General features: G+C 31.1%; 1 protein-coding gene across 1 annotated transcript; it reads right to left on the bottom strand.

Moving 5' to 3' along the window:
- Positions 1-6,693: 6,693 nt before the first annotated feature.
- Positions 6,694-19,756, bottom strand: LOC132742172 (synaptotagmin-4-like). The gene is made up of 3 exons (XM_060730498.1): positions 16,904-19,756; positions 8,724-8,835; positions 6,694-7,504 (listed from the first exon to the last, which is right to left on the bottom strand). Exons 1-3 carry the CDS (start codon positions 18,467-18,469, stop codon positions 7,182-7,184), a joined length of 2,001 nt encoding a protein of 666 aa, XP_060586481.1. The 5' UTR covers positions 18,470-19,756; the 3' UTR covers positions 6,694-7,181.
- Positions 19,757-21,086: the final 1,330 nt, after the last annotated feature.

The raw sequence follows: 21,086 nt of genomic DNA, 5'->3' as shown, positions 1-21,086 counted from the left end.
GATGGCGACAATGCATAATTAAATATATTGCTACAGTTAAATAAATAATATTTATATTTATAGCACAACTGCATAATCTGTGGACAGAGATGGTTTTGAGTTTATGGTTTTCTCTAAAAAAATATATTCAACAAATAAATCTTATCTAAAGAGACTTCATTATCTTGAACGACAAAATTAAATTAAGAAGATTTATAGCTGTCATCCTTAATGCGTAATCAAATTATCACGCTACTTATTGACAAATCTCTTATACCCTTAGGATCGAATAAACTTTTTGTGATGAATGCAGCTGTGGACGGTTGGAAATGCTGAATTAAACACCATAATTATTTTTTAAATTTGAATTACAGTTTAGCCAGTGCTAGGGATGCCAAACAGGCTAAGTCAAACTATGCATGAAAGATTTTAAAATTTTCCATACTGGGTGACCTTAATCCTTAGGTTTCAATTTTCATATGACAATGTTTGTAAGTAATCTGTCACTGACATTTAAGACTCCTAGTATGTAAGTTAATATACGTTATTTAATTTTGTATTCATTTTATGAAATAAATCAAGTTTATGTCTAATGAAGTCGTACGAGTAACTTAATCCATGCTTTTTGAATAGAGAGAAAAACAAATTTGTTTTTAATTAAACTCAAAATGATTAAGTAGTATCATTTCAAAATAAAAGCTTAGTAAATGGAATTTTATGAAGCATAAGTTGAGATGAAATGTCATTATTAAACAATAATATTAACAGTAACGAAATAAGTGAATGTGCGATAAAAATCATAAATCATATTTAATAATTCCAGAGGTAAAAACAAAAACAAAAACAACAAAAGCACGACAACAGAGTCATTGTACAATCTTGAAATTGCTCCTTATGCAATTCACTTATATAGTTTAGAATTGAGATGTCACAGTAGAAAATACTCTCAAGTAGGTACATGTGTGACAAAACCTGTCCAAAAAACGCGATCTTCATTACGCTCTCTCTGCATGATACCTTGTGAACACTTCATTTTGTTCTTCGTAAATCTTAGCATTACATTCCTGTGACGCTTTTATAACTGTCACTTTAAATCAAATAATCAAAGCAAATTCTAAATGAAATGATTCTAATCAAATACGGCTTTTATTTCTGTATAGAGATGCTTTAAGGATAAGAGTGTTGATGTAAAGAGAAAATGAGAAAATGCCATCATGGTGTTTGTTTTGCAAATTATTTTATTGATAAAATAATACGCTACTGCTTTCAACTTAAATGTCACTTAATTTGACCCTACCAGCCCAATCCCCCCCGTAAGAAGGGGAACGAAAGAAGATAATTCAGACATTCAAGCAATCAAACCAACAAACAAAAAGTTAATTGCTTTTAAAGAAAGAAATTATTTACTAAGATTGATATGTTATAAGTAGAAATTTTATGATACGTTATCCTACTATTGTAAGGGGTTTAGGGTTAATTCTTTGTTTAAAAATGTAACGTATTGTCTAACCTTTGATGTTATTCAATGAAATATTCTAAAAGAGAATGAATGATTTTTTAACACTTACTTTTGCAGTTAAAGGAATTGATTTAGAAATAGTTGACCGTGCACTTGTTGGCGCGTTAAGGGATGTTTTGAACTCATATTAACTCTTTTTAAGAACTTCCATGCTTATTTTACAAACATTGTACAACACTTGTATTTAATAATTATTATTTTGCTGTTGTTGCTTTTAATAAAATTATGTTTATTTAAGTAACAGCTGTTAAAGATATAGATATAACCCGCGTTCTGTTTTGCAACTGTGGTTGTTTGCAAACGGAGTGGTAAACCGCATTATTGCTGTATTTGTCTTTGTGGTGTGATCATGTGATTAATTCAAGCTATAAGACAGAACAAAATAGTCTCATGTTAACATGGTTAACATATATTTGTCTTAATTTCTTCCTGTTTTTCTTACATCCACACACCAGAGGATCAATTAAGTGAAATGCAAACAACGAAATTAGCCTAGTTAAGTTGGAAAAGGTTTGTCAAATGGTAATCTTTGTCATTAATAAGTCTATACTTTTATTAACAACTCGTATTGATCGATCTTGAGAAAATTGTCACATTCCTAAATAACTTTTCATTTCTGTTATCATCAAGTAAGCTCTTTAAATATAAGTTTAAGAACAAATATTATTGATCTTGTATTGTTATAAATTCTCCCAAAATAAGGACATACACACGTTTTAGTACAAAGAGTTTTGGTCTTTGTTTTGTTATACATTTAATCAGTATAAGGACACAGGTTTAAAAACAAACAGTTTGGGCCATGTTTTGTCAATATAAGGACGCATAAGTTTAAGAACAAAACGTTATGGTAAATTTTACCAATACAAGGGCACATACGTTAAAGTACAAACAGTATAGATCTTGTTTTGTTATAAATTTCAATTAAATAAAGGGCACAAATGTTGAAGAACTAACAGTTTGGACCTTGTTTTTTATATAATTTGTACCGGTATTAGGATCAACAGGACCAAGCAAAATGATTTGTGTATATTTTAGAAGCTTTCCTGAACATAAAACGTGAACTTATAATTAAAATTTGACAAGTTTATCTCACTTTAATATGCACTTTTAGGTTGCTGTAATTCATGTATATCAAAAGTTCTTGTTGAGTATATTGTAAGTAAATAATGAATTAATATATCAATTATATATGCCTGTATTATTGGAGTTTATGTTTATCTAACCTACAGCAGGTGAGGTGTTTTACCCTAGATGTTGCTTTGTAGTTTGCACACCCGAGGTTAGCCAAAGACATCGTTCCTGTTTCGGCGCCATATGACCTATACAGTGTTGGTGCGCCCTAAAATCAAGCAAACAAACAATTTTCGCCAACTACACCAGCCAAATTCTCAGGAAGCATTGCAGAGGTAAAGCCTTGGCAACAATTTTCAGACGAAAACTTGACAACTTATCAAAATTACTCAATATACCTTGAACCGGTTCCTATCCCTTGGAATCTTGTCCAATCTGATTATTAAATTATTTCATTTCCTGCTGGAATAATTTCAATATAATTAGGAAAGTAATCAAGACAATTTGATTTTCCTAACATAGCAACATTAAATTTGAAAAGCAAATTGTCTCTGGATGCTATTTTGAATCAAAACAAAAAATAAACACTGTACCAAATATCTAAAAAGTTTTATGCACGAAAATTCCAAATGCACTTTTGTATATTTAGTTACTTCATTTGCAAACTCCAATTATTCTAAAACTTCTGTATTTGTCTGTCAAATTAAATAAAAAATAACGTAAAAATAAAGTAAAAGTTTGGTAATTACTTTTGATGAAATGATGCTGTGCAAAAAATATTTTGTAAAACTTGTCCATACTCCTAGCTATTTTACTGTAGTATTTGTTATTAAAATCATTAAACAAGAATGTGTTTTAGTCTTAAAGCCAGACGAAAAAAAAAAACAAGCGACAAAGTGCTACAGGATCCATCAGCCTGGATATGTCTAGCTTGATGATAGTAGTGTACTCTTCCCAAATGTATCTTTGAAAACCTTTGGTCGTTTATATGTAGTAATATATGTTAAAAACTAAATCATCCGGAACATTTTTACAAGCTTTGTGAACATGTAGTTTTTTTAACAAAGCTGATAGTCATCAATTAACATTCTTATAAAACACATTTACTACTCAAAACGCATATCTAAATTTAAAAGAAAAGAAGAAAAATTAAATGATTGATGAAAATTAACTATAACTGAAATGTTATTTATGTATATAATGATATATTTTATACGTTTAATATTTTGACGAACATTTAAACAGTCTTTTTAATAAATCAGAATTTTAATTTATAAAACATATGAAACAAAAGCCAATCGTTCCGTTACTAAACACAACGGTTAATTGTTAAAAAAGGGAATGTCTAGAATTTAAGTTTTTTATCGCCTCAAAATATCTTGTTTGGACAAGGTTAACACGTAATAGCTTTTGTCTTTATAAAATTCAGCTTTTGTCGTGGTAAAATTCAGTTATTGTATGCACGGACATACACCTTGTTGAAATATGTCAGATGTGAACGGATTATTAACATTTTAATAATTACAAAAATAAAATTTCATTAAATCATTTTAAATTTCTCATTAATGTTTTAATATACTTAAAAGGTGCGATTTAAAAAGCTTTGACTAGTCGAGAATCACTGTAGGGCATACAAATTTAGAGAGGACCGATAGCTTATGTTGAAATAACTTGGGCTCAATGCTTTTGCTTTTCTAGATATAAACTTGTATATTTAAACAATAAAATATGATTAAATCAAAATAAATTTTTTTAATTAGTCATTTGCTGTTTGGTTTGCATATTTTGATAAAACAAACAAGATTTGTTTAAGTTAAACCAAACGGCCTTATCCGTCTTTTAATCTAGACAAGTCATCAATTTAGGAAAAATATAAAAATATCTACTTTACTGAAAAGCAAACAGAGCAGACAAACATCTAACAGCATGTATTTGCCAGTTGATCTTGGTCTGAACTGGTCACATGGGTAGAAACCGTTGTTGTTAGCAAGCAGCTTAGTGCTAAGATAATATCGCAATTATATGTATTTAGCGAAGAAGATGTGTAACAGTTTATATAATATACACATTGTCAGAGGTCATCCAAAAAGCATAAAGTGCAAACTTTTGTTTTAAATATCAAACGTACAGTTTAAAAAATGAATTTCATATTTCAAATAAAGATTTTTTTTCACAATCGCTGCAAGCATTATCATAACAACAGCAAAGCTCTTCAATGTCTCTCCCTGACATATCTCAGACACATCTTTGCATTAGATTTTGAACTGCTTTTCTCGGAAATAAAAACACAAGAACACGCTATCAATTTAAGTTAAAAGACACAGTGGTTTCTAAGAATAATTTTAAAGTATTTCCGCATCCTTGAATTATGGAGTTAATTAGAACATGCAAAGGTGGAATTTTTGTGTTTTTTTTTTCCAATTTATTTTTAGTTTATAGTTCAAAAATGTATCACTTTCATTTAACCATTTCTCCCCTTAAACTGTTACTGTTTGAATGTAATTTTTATGAAGGTATGGACATTTGAAAAAGGTATGTTCTAAAAAGCTTTCTTTTCTTTTGCCTAGAATATTCGATTCTCATATATTTTTAATTGGCACTTTGTACCTGTTTAGAATATTTTAACAAAATACACAGAAATCATCCTTTACTCTACCACTATTTTAAATAGATCTGTCCATCTTTCAATGAAGATATAACTATTTTATCATTTATAAAAGATTCAATTATATATTGTTGACTATATAACAGGACAGACCATGATAAGAAGGCATGGATGTGCTGTCTTGTCTTGGTCGGTATGTACTGGTCGCATAGGTTAAACATATTTGCTGTTTCCATTTTTACACCTTAGTTCAATTATTCTTAAATATATCAATGTCATTGAAATAATAATATACCATTTTACTAATTAAAAAATGTCAAAATTGATGAAACATGTTATTTATTGTATTAAAGAACAAAAATTCGAATCACACTTATGTCTCTAATGCACCGGAGGATGAGTGGTGAAGTTGTTAGGGCATTGGAGTGTTAACCCCAAGACACTGAAAAATATTTGTGGTGACATTCTCTTTCTTTTGCCATAATCCAAACTTGCCCAGTTACTAGTTATACCATACAGATATAAATCATATGGCTTGAGTTCAAGCTGGTGTCTATGTTTCCAAAATAGGACTTGACATTAATGAGAAAACAAAAAACCCTTCTCGACAACTACTCTGCTTTTCAAGCTGTGTAATCAACTTGAATTTAATTCAATTCAATTCATAATGCATGTGATTATCTCGCGCTAAGTGTACAAAATAATTGTAATTGACTTCCGTAGTCAGCATTGATGGTGAAATCAATTTTCGTTGAACAATGGTCGTTAGAGTACTATGAAGAACTACGGGGTTTCAATATTTAAACTGCTTTATTACATACTTGTCTTTCAAATAAATTTGATAAAGTGTTCGTTAAGGAAATATCATAAGGGTAAGTGATTTCTGATTGTGCCAAACATGCAACCACGACCATTATTGGTCCAGGTTTTACATTTATCTAAGATACAAAGGGTCTTGTTATAATGAATAAGTCTTGTAAAACAGAAAACATTTCTTTTCAAAAGTTTCATTATTGCACCAAGTAGCTATAGTCGTCTATGTTAACTATGTTAATTTCATTTATGTTAGGAGGCTTGGCAACCAGCTTTTCCAGATGCGGTGATTTTACTTTGATGCCTGTAAATGCCTAAATCACTGTACAAAGTGGCTCCTAACCTTCCACTACCTTTGAAATTTTGAAAGTTTGAAATTCGTCATATGACGTTGACATTGTCAGTGCTACTTAAAACCAAGCCAATGTATATTAAGTAAAATGTAGCGCAATACCATTGTACTGTTTAAAACGTCAGTATATTATCTGCTCATATATCTTAATATTCTAGACGAATCATTTAGGGAAGTTTCAATCATAGAATTAAACGAAATTATTTATCGCCGTAATGTAAAGGTAAAATTATGTAAGACGCTCAAATTAAACAAGGGTTCGCAAGACATGAAGACATGACTTATTTCTTATTTGATTGATGATTAAGGAACAACATAACAAATATAATGTTTTATTTAAATAAAATGCAAGCTAAATGTAATAAAATACATTACGTCAATTAAAAGAAATAAGGTATGATTCAAATTAAAAAAAAGATAATTAAAGTACAATGTATTTCATTATGAAATATTAAAACTGATAGCAATATGGAAAGATAAAGGAAATCAGTACATGAATATAAAATAAGCATGTAAAAGGAAAACGAAGTCAATACAAAGGCCAATTAATTCCTTTTCATTATTTGAATAAACATAAAAGCTGATTACTAAATTTACGTACTTTCAAAAATTATACCTTCAAATCAAAACGAAAACGCCTTTGACACAAAGCTGAATTTCTAGAAATATTTCTAGACATTTCAAATTTGAGTTTTTAAGTAGCGAAACTTTGAAGCAAAGCCTATCCTTAAATCAACTGTTTCCATTTTTGTTAAGAGCGTTCCTTGCCTCGAACTTCCTTTTAAATTGTAAATCACACGGTAATTGAGCTGAATGTAAGTAGATTCTAAAATAAACAGCCCTCAGTCATCAAGGTCTATTAGATAGTGCCATTTTGAAATCATTAAATTGGGATTCTCTAGCATTTCTTGCCAATGGCCATATTGGCCAACTTCGGTTGCTAGGCAACCTAGAACAACTTGTCCGATTAAAACGTCACTGCGGAATCTGTCGTGATCATAAACTAAGATGTTTACAGAAGTGGCGTACATGTCGTCTGCATGGGGACTAACTTCGAATGTAAACAACTGCTCAAACGAGGGATTTGGCTCGTTTTTCTGAACATTTGTTTGATGCTTGATTACAGAGCGATCTGGTTTTGACACTTCTACACGGACGTATGGATCTGGAAAACAATAAATTATTTTAAGTAAGAGTTATATCGTTTTAAAATAAGCGTAAGGAAAATTGTATAAATGGTCAACAGAGCATTCCGAATAATGGCTTTCATTGCTAATCTATTCTGGACAAAAAGTGAATTTGGCGAAGTTTAATGTATCAAAATATGACTTTCACGGACTAAATTTATTCCCAAACTTTTATTCAACAATATTGCTATAAACAATCGTATAATGCGAGTTATTTTAAAGTATGATCTTTTACCCAAAACGGTATGCAGAAACAATTTATTTGGGGCCTTAGTGGCGGAGTGGTGAAAGGCGCTGACATCATACTGGCTGTCCCCTAACGGTTGTGGATTCGAATCCTCCAGAGACTCTGAAAGCTTTTATGAGAAAAAGTTACCACCCGGCCTACGGAAGGGAAGTTTTACTCGTATGCCCACTCATAAATAAAACTATGCACAGAGAAACACCTCGAAGTCATTATCCACCAATAAAGCTGGTCAGCCGCCATAGCATAATAAATGTTACTTTGACATAACATCCAACACGTAAGGCAGATGTATGTAATTGTAATCAGTATTTGTTATTTTCTATGATCTTTAAGTCACGGTTTAAAGAAATAAATCAAACTGAGTCTGTTTCAATTTTGCCGTTATATGCGTATCTTGTACGGATTTTGTTTTTTCTCTATTTGGTTGCCAAAACATGATACTACAAGATGTCATTTGAAGTGTGCCAGTAACGAAGTATAAATCATCATTATCAAAGAATATATACTAGTATCATCTATTTGAGTAGATAGCATTGATTTATATATAAAGAGTATAAAGCTATATATTTGCTGAAAAAATATTGTTTGGATTTGGTAAAATAATACTATCTGTATGAAAGAAATATGATTGTTTATTTCCTAAAAAGCAAATGGTTTATCTAAAAAAGTCATTGATAAACGGTAAAGAAACCTACATAAAAAGCAGCATATTTTGTTTCGGAACATTTTTATTCTGTTTGCATGTAATATTCATTTGGATAAAATAGCACAGACATTGTATGTTACACATGTTTCAAAAAACCGACCATATAGTTACCGAAACAACATAATTTTACTGTGTATAGATTTAATAAAAGTATTTTTAAAAGATATAGCTTTATACCCTTTAATATCTATATATCTATGTAAAAGCATACAATAATAAAACACGGAATGGAGAAAATAATTACTTGGTGATCCAGTAATTGGATGAAGGCGAAGTTGTCTGGCCTGTTCAATATTGACTGTAAGGATTCCAAGTCCAGGGGTGAACTTCAGTCCGACTGACAAAAATCCCAGATCCTGCAAAAAGATGAAACAATATAAAAGCAACCGCCATCAATGTGTTTTTTGTTGTTGTTTTTTTCAAGTGGAATAGTCTACAACGAGCTTATTTTCGATAGGATTTTCAAATACCGATAAAATCTATATAATTGGTTAAGGTCGTTGATTTCTAACCCATTGCCCTAAGCGCTTTTGGTTCAAATCCCACAAGGGCCTTTGGATTCTTTCATGTGAGGAAGCTGAAGCTATCCAGCTAGCTTACTTAACGTCGGTATTTATACTCTACTCAACCAGTAAAATTAACGTCTTCTGTGTTGTTGCGATGTAAAACCCATCTAAAAGAGTATTTATGGAATTACGGACGATTAAGTTTTATTAACCAATTCATTTTCAATGAATCAACTTGCAAAGAAACAGCTATTTTATTCATTTTATCTACAATTCCGTGCACTCTTATATATTGTTTTGTTTAATCTGGCATTTTCTTTATGAAGCATTCTTTTGGATTTCATTTAACATATTGCAAGGTAACGAGTCATTTCTTTAAAGTCTTTAACCGCTTTCAACAATAAATCACCTTCGTTTTAATTTAATAGATACTAACAATAATATTTTGTTCGTTTACGTGGTAACAACCTAGCCTTTATTACATGTGTATCATTTTATCTAAAACAAATCTTGCACGCTTCATAATATATCAGAGGAATCAAGTGCATTAGCATAGTAAGAGACTTATGGTTTGTCATTCAAATGTTCTACAACTATTCCTGAGCTTCATGGTAATAACATGCGTGCGCATTTGACATTTAACCATGCATTATTATGCATTATTGTACGCTAACGCGCTCGTGAAAAATTGGTATTTATTCCCTAAACATTATAAGTGCTAAAAGCATTTTATTCACGTCTGTTCTATTTATGACCGTCAAGGGATTATAAATGATATCTTGGTATATTATTTTGTTTCACCCTTTCATTTACATATACATTTATTCCAGAACGAGCATGACGAAAACATTATTAATTCCGCAAAAATTGTAACACAAACTTAAGGGTTTCTATATTTTATATTCTATAAATATTTTGCGTATAAAACACGTTTATGGCGGGAAAAATGAAATGTTCTGCTAGGTATTCGAAAAGAATGCGGAGAAAAGTTCAGCTGAAAAAATTACAAACATTTCGGCATACCTAATTTTTTAAACCTCGAATGTCAGGGAAAATCATAAAATTATGAAGACATTTTACAAATCTTATCTATAAAGGAAAATTCATTTACAAATTTAACATAACTTTTAAATTTTTCTCTGCCACACTGAAAAGTGCTTTTACATGTACTTATAATATAAGAGATTTAACAATTTTGGTTTTAATTTAAGCACCAGATATACAATGCACAAGTATAACTTTAATTAGATTGATGTATTGTGCATTTTCCTTTTCCGGAGAAGTGCAGCAAATTGTGACATGTTGCGTGTATACTACAGATTTTGCTCCCCTAATTTATCCCAGGCATTGCTTTTTCGCTGTGCTTTATATAAGGTTTATATATATTGACCTTTTAGTTGGATGTTTTAACTGTGAAAGCATCAATAATTAAAGAAATATTTCCTCAAAGCGACATCTATGTTTCTGACAAAGGCTTCTTTTCACCCGCAGAGACGTATTATTTTCAGAAACGCAGTCAAGACGTAAAAAATCGATTCTGTATAAGAACCACGTGTAGTTAGGCTATAAAACATAAAGTATGGAAATGCTACCAACAATTTATAGAATTCTATAATATACTTGTAGATATTTTGCTATATTGAGAACTGTATAGCATCAGATAGAAAGAAAATCCGTATTTTATAAGTGAATATTTAAGAAATGTTATTAGTTTACGGTTGAAAATAATATTCAAATATGTTTTTTAAGGGAATTTTGATTTGGTTCACAAGATAATTGTACCAGAACAGATGGCAATGAACGCTTTCGAACCTTGTGCGATCCGGTTACAGCAACATTTACTTGAGTCCAGATCGTGATAATACTATTATTTACCAGTAAGATGACGAACAGTACGTTTTATTAAAGTGGTAAAACCAATCCAAGGGTAAACGACTATTGTTCAGGTAAATTTAAAAAAACATGACATTTTGTCCTACTTGTTTTTAATTTTATAACAAACTAGGATAATCAATTACCACCGTGAACCACACAAATTTGTCAATGTCTAAAAAACCCGTCTGAATCTACTAGAAACATTCAATTTATAAAAAAAGTTGGACAGTCTATATTTTAGGCAGTTTTTATAATTTATCCTAATGTAAGTCTTTATTTATTATAGATCAATTGCTGATAACAAACCTAATCTCTTAAATATAAAATAAAAATTTTGGTGCAACTTGTCTGTGAAAAAATGAGCATAATGTCACGTAAATATGTGGTAAAGATATATAAAATACAGCATTAAAGACGAAATGTTCTGATAAAGAACTATTTTTAAAACTAATTTTGATACATGTATAACTTAAAAGCAAATTTAAAGTAACCGTTCATCATTAAGACTTATTTACACGTGAATATTTGCTTTTTTCCGTTAACTCAATACACATATAAGCTTATTTGATTTCAGGTAGGAAGTAGATCAAATACAAGATTTGTTTACTTATTCAAAAGATAAAAGTAACTTTTCATTCTTAATGTCAGACAAGAGGGCGTTTATTTACTTTAAGTCCAGTAAGAACAACCAAAGGAATCATATAATTTCCTCTGATCAAATTACCATAAAATTATTGTCTCAAGTAATTCTGTTCCACTCTGGACAAAAATAGCATAGCATTCACTAATTAGATTACTGTCATTCGCTGCTATTTTCGAAACTGTCCACTAGAAATGTCAAAGTATTCTTCAACTAGCCTTTTCGTTGTTTTTGTTTTAGAGTGATTTGTTTTCTATGGCAACAGATATGAATCTGGCGTATAGTAAGGCAAAGTGTGATTATACCTTCCATCTTTTACCACCCCCACACACCTACAATTCACCCAAGACTGTTAAAAACCAAAACTTGAAAATCTCAACAGCTTCAAATATAAACCAATTACAAGACATCCTAAGAAAGTAACTGCGATGGGCTAATTTGATAAAATTAACCCACTCACATTAGTCAGCAGTCACTGAAACATTTTTATAAAAAGTATTTAAATTGTAATTGTATGATATGTTGTTTTTTTTTAGGAAAATGTGATATTTGTGGGATATTGTGGGAGCGACGGGGTGGTAGGTCCGATTTGTTTAATAACAAAGTGAAAGCCGAACGCACACATATCTTGTCTAAACAAAAAATCGAGGGAAAAGGGAATTTTTTTTACGAAAAGACGTCTTATTATTTTGCTCAATAGTTTAACGAAATTACCTCTTATTATTTCAATATTTTAGCGAAATGGGTCTTGTTATTTCAATACTTTAGCAAAATGACATCGAATTATTTCCACTATTATAGCGAAACGACGTCTTAAAATTCCGATATTTCAGCGAAATGACGTCTTATTATTTCAATATTTAAGAATGAAAAATAAACGAGAAGCTAAAATTATTAAACATTAAATAAACTCTTAAAATCTGTAAGCAATGAAAGCTCAATAGGATATCTAGTGTTAATGCCGAGAACATTTGTTACGTGACGTCACTATAACTTGATGATCATTTACGTTTAATAAACGTTAATTTAATTTTATACTGATGTATTTAATCTAAAAAAAGATTGACCAAATCAGTCAAATGGGTACCTAAATCATTCTATAAAATCAAACACTTAAACATGAACTTGTGTTTAATATCTGTATGCTATATGAAAAATAATGTTGAATTTTATTCATAAGACAAATCGGATTAGATGCACGAAGTATGACATTATCAGATAAGAAGCTCTAATCTGCTTATAACCGCACTATTTTCTACTTTGTTATCATTTATTTGCAGATAAACGTCAAGAAATGGAAAGCCAACACATATCTACAAAAAATAGACGTGAAAAGGTCAATATGTTAATAATTAACACCACAAAAAGCTTCTTTTTTATATCTTTTACGTATTTTGTGTGTGTAAATTTGTAAAGTAAAATCTTATACAAAATTGAAACAAAAGCTTCTAGTGCGAAATTATTTTTTCAGGAGTGAATAATCCGGAACAAATGAAGTTGAACATAAAGGCATAAAATGATAAGTTGTTCTCGATATCCACATCACACGTTGCTTCGTGTACAAAACAAAAAAAAAAAAAACACCCTAGACTATGTCGGTGTTGAAATATATTAAAACTCTAAGTACAGTTTGTTTTAAGTAATATTTATTTTTTGCTAAAGAACTGAATATAAACGTCCGTCACGCATACCTGGCTTTGATTAGTTCAAAAACAAGAACAAACAACAATCAACAAACATGTGCTGGTTAAATTTCACTTATTACGAGTTCGTTATACGTGATGAAGCAAGTTCTTCTATCACCATTTTAATATGTATCGTTTGAACATTTTCACATTCGGAACACCTTGCCGATTACCAAAGTCATCCCGGAAACAATACAGATTGCACGTACTTCTACCACGTGACTTTTGATGTAAACAAAGGTAAAGTGTGTAATTTTGTAGTATTATGAATACTAATAACGAATATGTATTTGGCACTTGTTTACCAAAAAGTTATATTTTAGTAATGAATCAGAATCAGTTTTAGAACACCTTTACATACAATCACAATCAAATCAGAAATATTTACAGGAATGTCATTTGTAAACAGTAATTCTCAAAAACATAATGTACTAGTATGCTTCTTTAAATCATTAGATGTACGTAATTTAAGTAGACCTTAATATTATATCATAAAATAAGCTCAGCAAATTACTGTTCTACATGTCCTAAATTTTGTTGCGTAAGTTTCAAACTGAATTACAGTATCCGTTCTGTCTATTTGTATTTTTGTGTTCAAAATTGTCGGAAAGGACCGAAAATTGCATTTTTATTACTATAATTGTCTTTATTTTTTGTTATGAATGAAAACACTCATACACGTATATCTAAGCTTACATTTCAATATATTTGAGCCGCGTCACGACAAAACGAACACAATGGGTTTGCGACCAGCATGGATCCAGACCAGCCTGCGCATCCGCGCAGTCTGATCAGGATCCATGCTGTTCGCTATCAGTTTCTCTACTTGTAATAGGGTCTGTAAGCGAACAGCATGGATCCTGATCAGACTGCGCGGATGCGCAGGCTGGTCTGGATTCATGCTGGTCGCAAACCCATTATGTTGGTTTTGTCATGACGCGGCTCATTTATTTCAAGATATTTATTTCAAGGTAGATCTGTTTCAACCCTATTTAGTACGTTTAATCTGTACTTTTCTTCTTCCATTAACTGTTTAATAATTATGATAACTCGATGCGTATATACAAACAGTACCGCATTTTTTTCAACTTCTGGCCGCCGGAAAACTAGTACACGCTCATTTGTCTTTTACGACAGTTTCTTTGCATATTTCTCAACTTTTTAGCCGCCGGAAATTTGGTATGTGCTTATTTGTCGTCTGTTTGTTTGTACATTTTTGCATATTGATTAAATGAACATCTTTACAAGGACAAGACGTAATCAATATAAGATTTGATACATGCTTCAATATAGATTGACAATAGACAGGTGATGACAATTCCCATTTGACATTAGAGCTATTTTGTTAAGAGGTTTATTATTCCTTTGATATCTCTACATCTATACATCAACCATTAGTAATGTAAACAATGAAAAAAATCAACAGATAATATTGCCGGAATCCATTCAAGCAATAAAGTTTTTTTTAAAAAAGAGGGAGAAAAAAAGAAAGCAACCTCGTTTCAAACAAATACATGTAATGACAATTATTTTCGTTCATATTTGTGTTTATAATGAATCAAAAAGTGACAAAACACTAAACAGATGTCAATACTGCATTAGATGGTGATAGAATATCTTTCTTCATTATGTTAAAACATTGTTAAAAGTGAGAAAAAAAACTGTGAAAAGTGCGGCATAAATGTGATAAAAAGGGTAAAACAGACAAAATAACAACAAAAAGTAAAAAAGAGAGGAGAGTAAAAGAAAAGAAAAGGAAAAGAGAAAAAAGTTTCTTTCAGATAAATTGACTGCTGATTTACAAAAATGTGGAAAGAATTTTATTTTGATGTTCAACACACATTTGAAAATGAAGAATGATTTTGTATTCCGTTATATTCGACAACCAATTTGTCAAAAGAGAAAAACTATGTGTAAAATCTATGAAAAGCTGAAAAAGGGGTGATTAGCCACATTTTAAAATAGATTTAGGACAGAATTTTTTACTTCTTTAACATTTCCATATTCATATGTACATGTGTATACAATTTTGTTATTATTATTTTTTTTTTAATTTTGGAAAGTTTTTACATGGTTGAATGTTAACTTAATGATTTGAAAACAAATAAGATATTAATAAATTATTTATTTGCCTTAAATTCTAAAAATAAAGTTACTTTGCCATATCAAAGGCATGCGCTGCGCTGTTTGGTTTAAATACTGATTTAAGAATTCATTACTTAAAGAGATATACAAAGATAATATTTTAGTTCTAAAATACCGCTAAACATTGTATACATGTATATATACATGTAACTCTGTTGCTGTTTTTGGCAATAAGTACAATTATAGTGATTCACAAATGTAGTGTTTGTATGGAAATCAAAGTACTACCGTGTTTACATTTTGCTACATTAATGACAAAAAGTTTCACATTCAGCGCTACTTTCATCAGGTAAAAAGCATCTAACATACTCTAAAGCCATAATTTAAACATTTTAAAACTCATGTTAGCCATTTAGAAAGAAGTGAAAATTTATTTGTTTCTGATGCATAATGTGCCTTTAAAGAGCTTTATTCGTTAAAAATTTACATAACTTTAGATTTACAAGATTGATTACAAATAAGATATATGAACCTTATATTTACTACAAACATTGGAAAGCAACAAAAAGATATATTGATTTGACATTAACAGACATCTGCACCGTGTGTATGTGACGTGACGAATTTCACCAGCTGTCTTTTGTATTTTTCACAAGTAATTGTTCTACTAATACACCGCTCGTAGGATTTAATAGCTTCTAACCTTTCAAAAAAATCGATATCATATATATCTGTACCAGTGAAAAAAGCTTTTTATCTCTGAAAATGATGGACTGTTTTTTTTTCTCACTTTATTAGCTAAATTGATTGGTTTATCTGATTAGTTTGCACTGATTGGTATCGATCATTTGTTGCTTTTTCTGCAGACGACAAATATTCGAAAGTAAATGTTGACACTAGATGTAAAAAAGCCTGATTGATTGACTACTTCGTAAGATAAATATTTGTGAAGAATTCAATGATTATGTGCGGAAATAGATTGTAATTATTTTAGCAACAAAATCAGACAATCAAATCATGATCCTTGTGAAATATATTAAATTATTGGTAGATAAAATGAATATTCTTAGATTCAATTAAAATTATTTTTATTTTGGTTGGGTTTAACATCTCACCAGCACTGTAAATGTCACATGGCTGCTTGTCAGCCTTTTTCTGGTGAAGGAAGACCTCAGGTGCTAAAATTCTTTAAATATTGAAATATTCATATTGTTTAGAATTCCACAATGCAACATTTGCATATCGGAGGACATTATTTTTCTCGGAAAAAGAATGCACACAAAAATTAAACTGTTCTCTGTATGGTTTCTTTGATATATATTTTACATATTTCTTTTAATAAATGATGGTATAACAATCGAAAATAAATGGGTCAAGGTCAATCAGTAAAGCAAAAGAAAAAAAGTGGAATGGAGCCTTGTCAATCTATTTAGATCTATGTGGTCTTTTATTTTTTCTTTTGCAAAATTTACAGTATTATTGCTCCGTGCAGTTGTGTCATAACTAACAATTAATGTCACTAATAAAACTTAACAATTTTATATTACTTATTATGACGTCATTTCTCTTGCGTCACTTTTGATCAAACGGAACAATATCACTTCAAATGCGGCTATTTTAATCTTATACGTACCTCTCTATCTTTGTGCGACTCTAAGTCTTTCCATATCCGGTTTTCAACCATGACGTCATAATTGTCCAATGGTATATACACTTCACCGATAAATTCATGTGATTTGAAATTGACCGATTTTGAAAAGAGTTTGATAGTCAACGCCATACTGTGAAGTTCTTCTAAAGAAATATTGTGAAAGTACATGTCCTGATCGAACACTGGGTCTCTTGTCTTTTTAACGACAACACTTGTTTGTTTTTGAATTTTCCCGGGCATAAGACATACTTTGGCATAGGCATTAATATTTTTATCTTGCTTTTGATGGCCACCTAGATTTTCCGCTTTTATCAGACTAACTTTCAGTTGTTTCGAAGCTGCTAGATATTGAAAACTAAATTTGAGTTCTCCGAACGGAGCAAATAGGTGATGCTGATTGGTTGGCGCTGGTTTAGATTTCAGTATCACGTGACAAGAACTTGAGCGTGGTTTTTGACTTTCGGCTATTTTTTGTTTATTTTCTGACGTAATGTTAGGGGCTGAATGTCTTTTAAATGTAGGACTTGGTTGACGAGGCACATTTAAGTCTCCAAGGCTCCGTCTTTGATTATCATTTAGATGTTCGGCAGAACCACAGGAAGGAGTTGATCCACCGGAAACAGACGGACTAGAACTATCGGCGCCATTTTCATTTTGAATAACAAGAGAAGAGCGCCGCCTGTTATAATAGCGATTATGTTTGGATTGTATAGGACCTCTAAGAGTACCATCGTTTGTGTATAAATGATATGATGGCGACAGCCGCCTGTGTGTAAGGTCTCCGACATTCTCCATGTCTGGTGACGGCGTCCTCGTCCGACTGTTTTGCCTTGCAGCTGTGACTACAACCGACGGCATACTTCTACAGTAAACGCTATGAGCTGTTATGCAAGAAGTTGAACGAGATAATGTCTTATGATCGGGTGAAGTTCTTTCCAAGTTTATCTTATTTAACGAGTTCTGTCGAAAAGCTTTAGGAGAATATCGCTTTGGTAGAAGATTATCACTCCCCATGTGAAATAAGGATTCTTTTCTGCGCGTATGAGGATTTTCTGTAAGCGTCGTGAAGCCGTATGATGTTTTAACGCGAAAGTGTGGAAGACTTATGGCTGCAAATGATAGAGGATCATCATTAGTTCCGTCTGGCACGTGATCTAGCCCGGATGTTGAATGGATCTCTCTGCAGCCGATAATTTGTCTGATTTCATGTTTAGGCGTCACTGGCGCGGAACGACAATGGTTATTATTCATTGCATGTATGCATGGAGCGGAATCTGAGGGTGAAAGGCACCGAGGACTGCCCGGGGGAGAGCTTGCATAACTTCTTCCGCCGTAACTATTTCTTTTAAATGTAAAATCTAGCTCTGAGCAGCATTCGCTGCTGGTTCTCCGCGAAGATTGTTCAGATCCGGGTATTACAAATTCTGGAATATTTTGAGGGGTTAAAGCAGTTATACCTCGAAAGTTTGACGCCTCACCGGCACTGTTCGAAGACATAGTTTGAAATTTATTATAGAGCCACTCCTTAACTTCCTTCAGCGCATCCATGATTTTTTAATCCAAGATTTTACTTTTCAAATTCAAATCAAATATAAAACTAAGGTTACAAGCTTTTACATAGAATATCTAGTTGAAATAATTGCAGTTAAAATCTCAATGTGCATTTCTTTTAAATATTAGTCATATTGCCAATATATTTCTATTTTCAACAAGATCCTGGTATTCAATGTATATATCCGCTTTGCAATTTAATAAACCAATTCCCTTTTAAAGTTCAGTTGCCAATAAGAACCGTTTAAATTCAAAAATAGACATCAAATCCATTTATTAAATAAAATCCTTTCATTGCTCAAAAGTAAATTAAACATTTAACGAAAATATCTCTCTTTCCACTTCTATATGATTGTATAATATTCCATCAAAGCAGATAGTAATGTATTTTGTTTCACTTGTCGATATAGAATAACCCGTATGCTCTTTTTTCCAAGGTTATATGACATGTATATACCAAGTTGCCAGTATCACTTACATAATAATTATTATATTTTAGCAATTAGCCAATATTAGTGACGTGTTAGCGGCGGACGTCATTGCAGCCACATAAATAGTAGTATCAACTTTCACAGTATGTTTTTATGCCGATATATATTTTCAGTTCAATGTTAACGCATTTTATGACACTCTGGTAATAAATCCGCGAGCCATTTATAATTAACAATAAAATAGAATTTGTTTTTTTTTCCTCAGCGATTTAAAAACACACAATTTACAGTTTATAAATTACTCTCTCAGAATCCGTCTAGTTACCGATTGTTTTAATGATCATCATTATAATTGTAAAATAATAACCGAAACTATTTCAATTGTTTTATTCAATTTCTTATAAAATCACTATTTTGTTTCAAAACTTAATAACTCAGCAATGAAAAATCTAATCTTATGCTGAACATTAAAAGGTAAAACAAATATGTTTTAGATAAAGCACTCAAAAATCACTTTGAAATTATCCCAAATTATTTCACATGATTTTTCAATTTACATACCGCAAATGTTTAGTTTATCAATCCGAAACTATGGACACTTTATACGTCCTCGTTTGAAAGCAGTCAATAGTTATCTCCTACATACATATATCCATCAACTTTCCGATAACAAATAGATCGGATAACAAAACCACTTCCACTGTTTGTCAACCACTTCTTACCTCTTAAATATCGCTACAGCGACAGTGCGAACAACTCATTTCAGAATACCCTCACTGTTATTATTTGATATTTGAAAAAGAATATTAGAAAATGCTAGCTACTAATAATGAAATTATCTCTATTTTCCGCGCATTTCCCCCCACGTGGTATCGACTTATTTTACGACCGTTATTTTTCCCTGGCTATTGTCACAAAGTCAGATTTCCGGTAAGTGGCGTGCAAGAAGAGCATTTAATGTACTTTTCAATGGATAGCGCATGGAAGAAGCATTCCGCACTAAAAGTGTAAGGAGACATTTTCATTTGTATGCAAAAAAAAAAAAAAAAAAAAAAAAAAAAAATTAAGAAAAAAAAGAAAAAAAATAAATAAATAAATTAATTAATCAAAAAAATACAAAGACATAACTTACCTATAGGATCAAGGTTTTAAATAAAAACTTAGCTTATTCGCGTTATTTCGGACCGTTTAACATAAAATGCCCATCCTTTATTAATTTAAAAAAACAACTATAAAATACCACGTAGCGTAAACATTGAAAATATCTTACGTCGTAGTATTTATTCGCCATTTGTTGTCAGGAAATGTTTCAAGATGGCCATTTCTTTGTGTGGTAAATTCCAGTGTCACCCAGGAATGTTACAGGTAACCTAATCCGGAATTGGGAATTTAAACATGGGTGTGCAATACTGATAATTTTCTTTTTGAAAAAAAAAATATTGCCTGAGCGAAATAGCACGCCAGGCATTTAAGTGGTACATTTTTGTAACTTGACAACATGTAAAATGTACTTGTTAAAGCTCACATACAAAATTCATTAAGATATTTTTTATTTGCATTAGCTCCATTATAAATCATACGGACCAAGAGCAACAATTTTAGAATTGTTCACTTGATATATGTGGTTTTCACTTTGAACCTTTGTAAATCTACATGTATCACAAATAACCTGTATTTTTTATTGGATCCCATATAAGCTTATACATTTATTTACATTTATTACATGCTTTTCGGTGGTTTATAGAAATATATCAGTGAAATAAAACTGGTAATTTCACTGTTTGAAACATAGAAATTACCACTTTGATAATTTCACTGTTTTGAATTTAAGCCCCTTACGTTGTGTCAGTGAAATACCAGCGTGCACAGTACTGGGTACCAACTTAATGACGTGACGTCGTAAATGACGTTACGTTGTATTATTATTTGGCGCGCTTTTCATTCAGTATTAGGTTTAATGTCTTTTTAAAACGTTTCTTTGCATATAATAAAAAGAAAATTTGTTTAGTTTAGTGTAAGATCGAAATATATTTCACCTTGTGAACACCAAAAGTTCATATTTCACTCGTGGCTGCGCCACTCGTGAAACATACCTTTTGGTGCTCACTCGGTGAAATATATTCCGATCTTACACTGAACTAAACAAATATCCTCTATATAAATATAAAAATATTCTTGTCACA

This window comes from Ruditapes philippinarum, unplaced genomic scaffold (assembly GCF_026571515.1).
Source record: "Ruditapes philippinarum isolate M1 unplaced genomic scaffold, ASM2657151v2 ctg209_1_1_1_1, whole genome shotgun sequence".
Taxonomy (NCBI): Eukaryota; Metazoa; Mollusca; class Bivalvia; order Venerida; family Veneridae; genus Ruditapes; species Ruditapes philippinarum.
The sequence above is the reverse complement of the archived record's forward strand: the minus strand, read 5'-3'. Positions and strand labels throughout refer to the sequence as shown.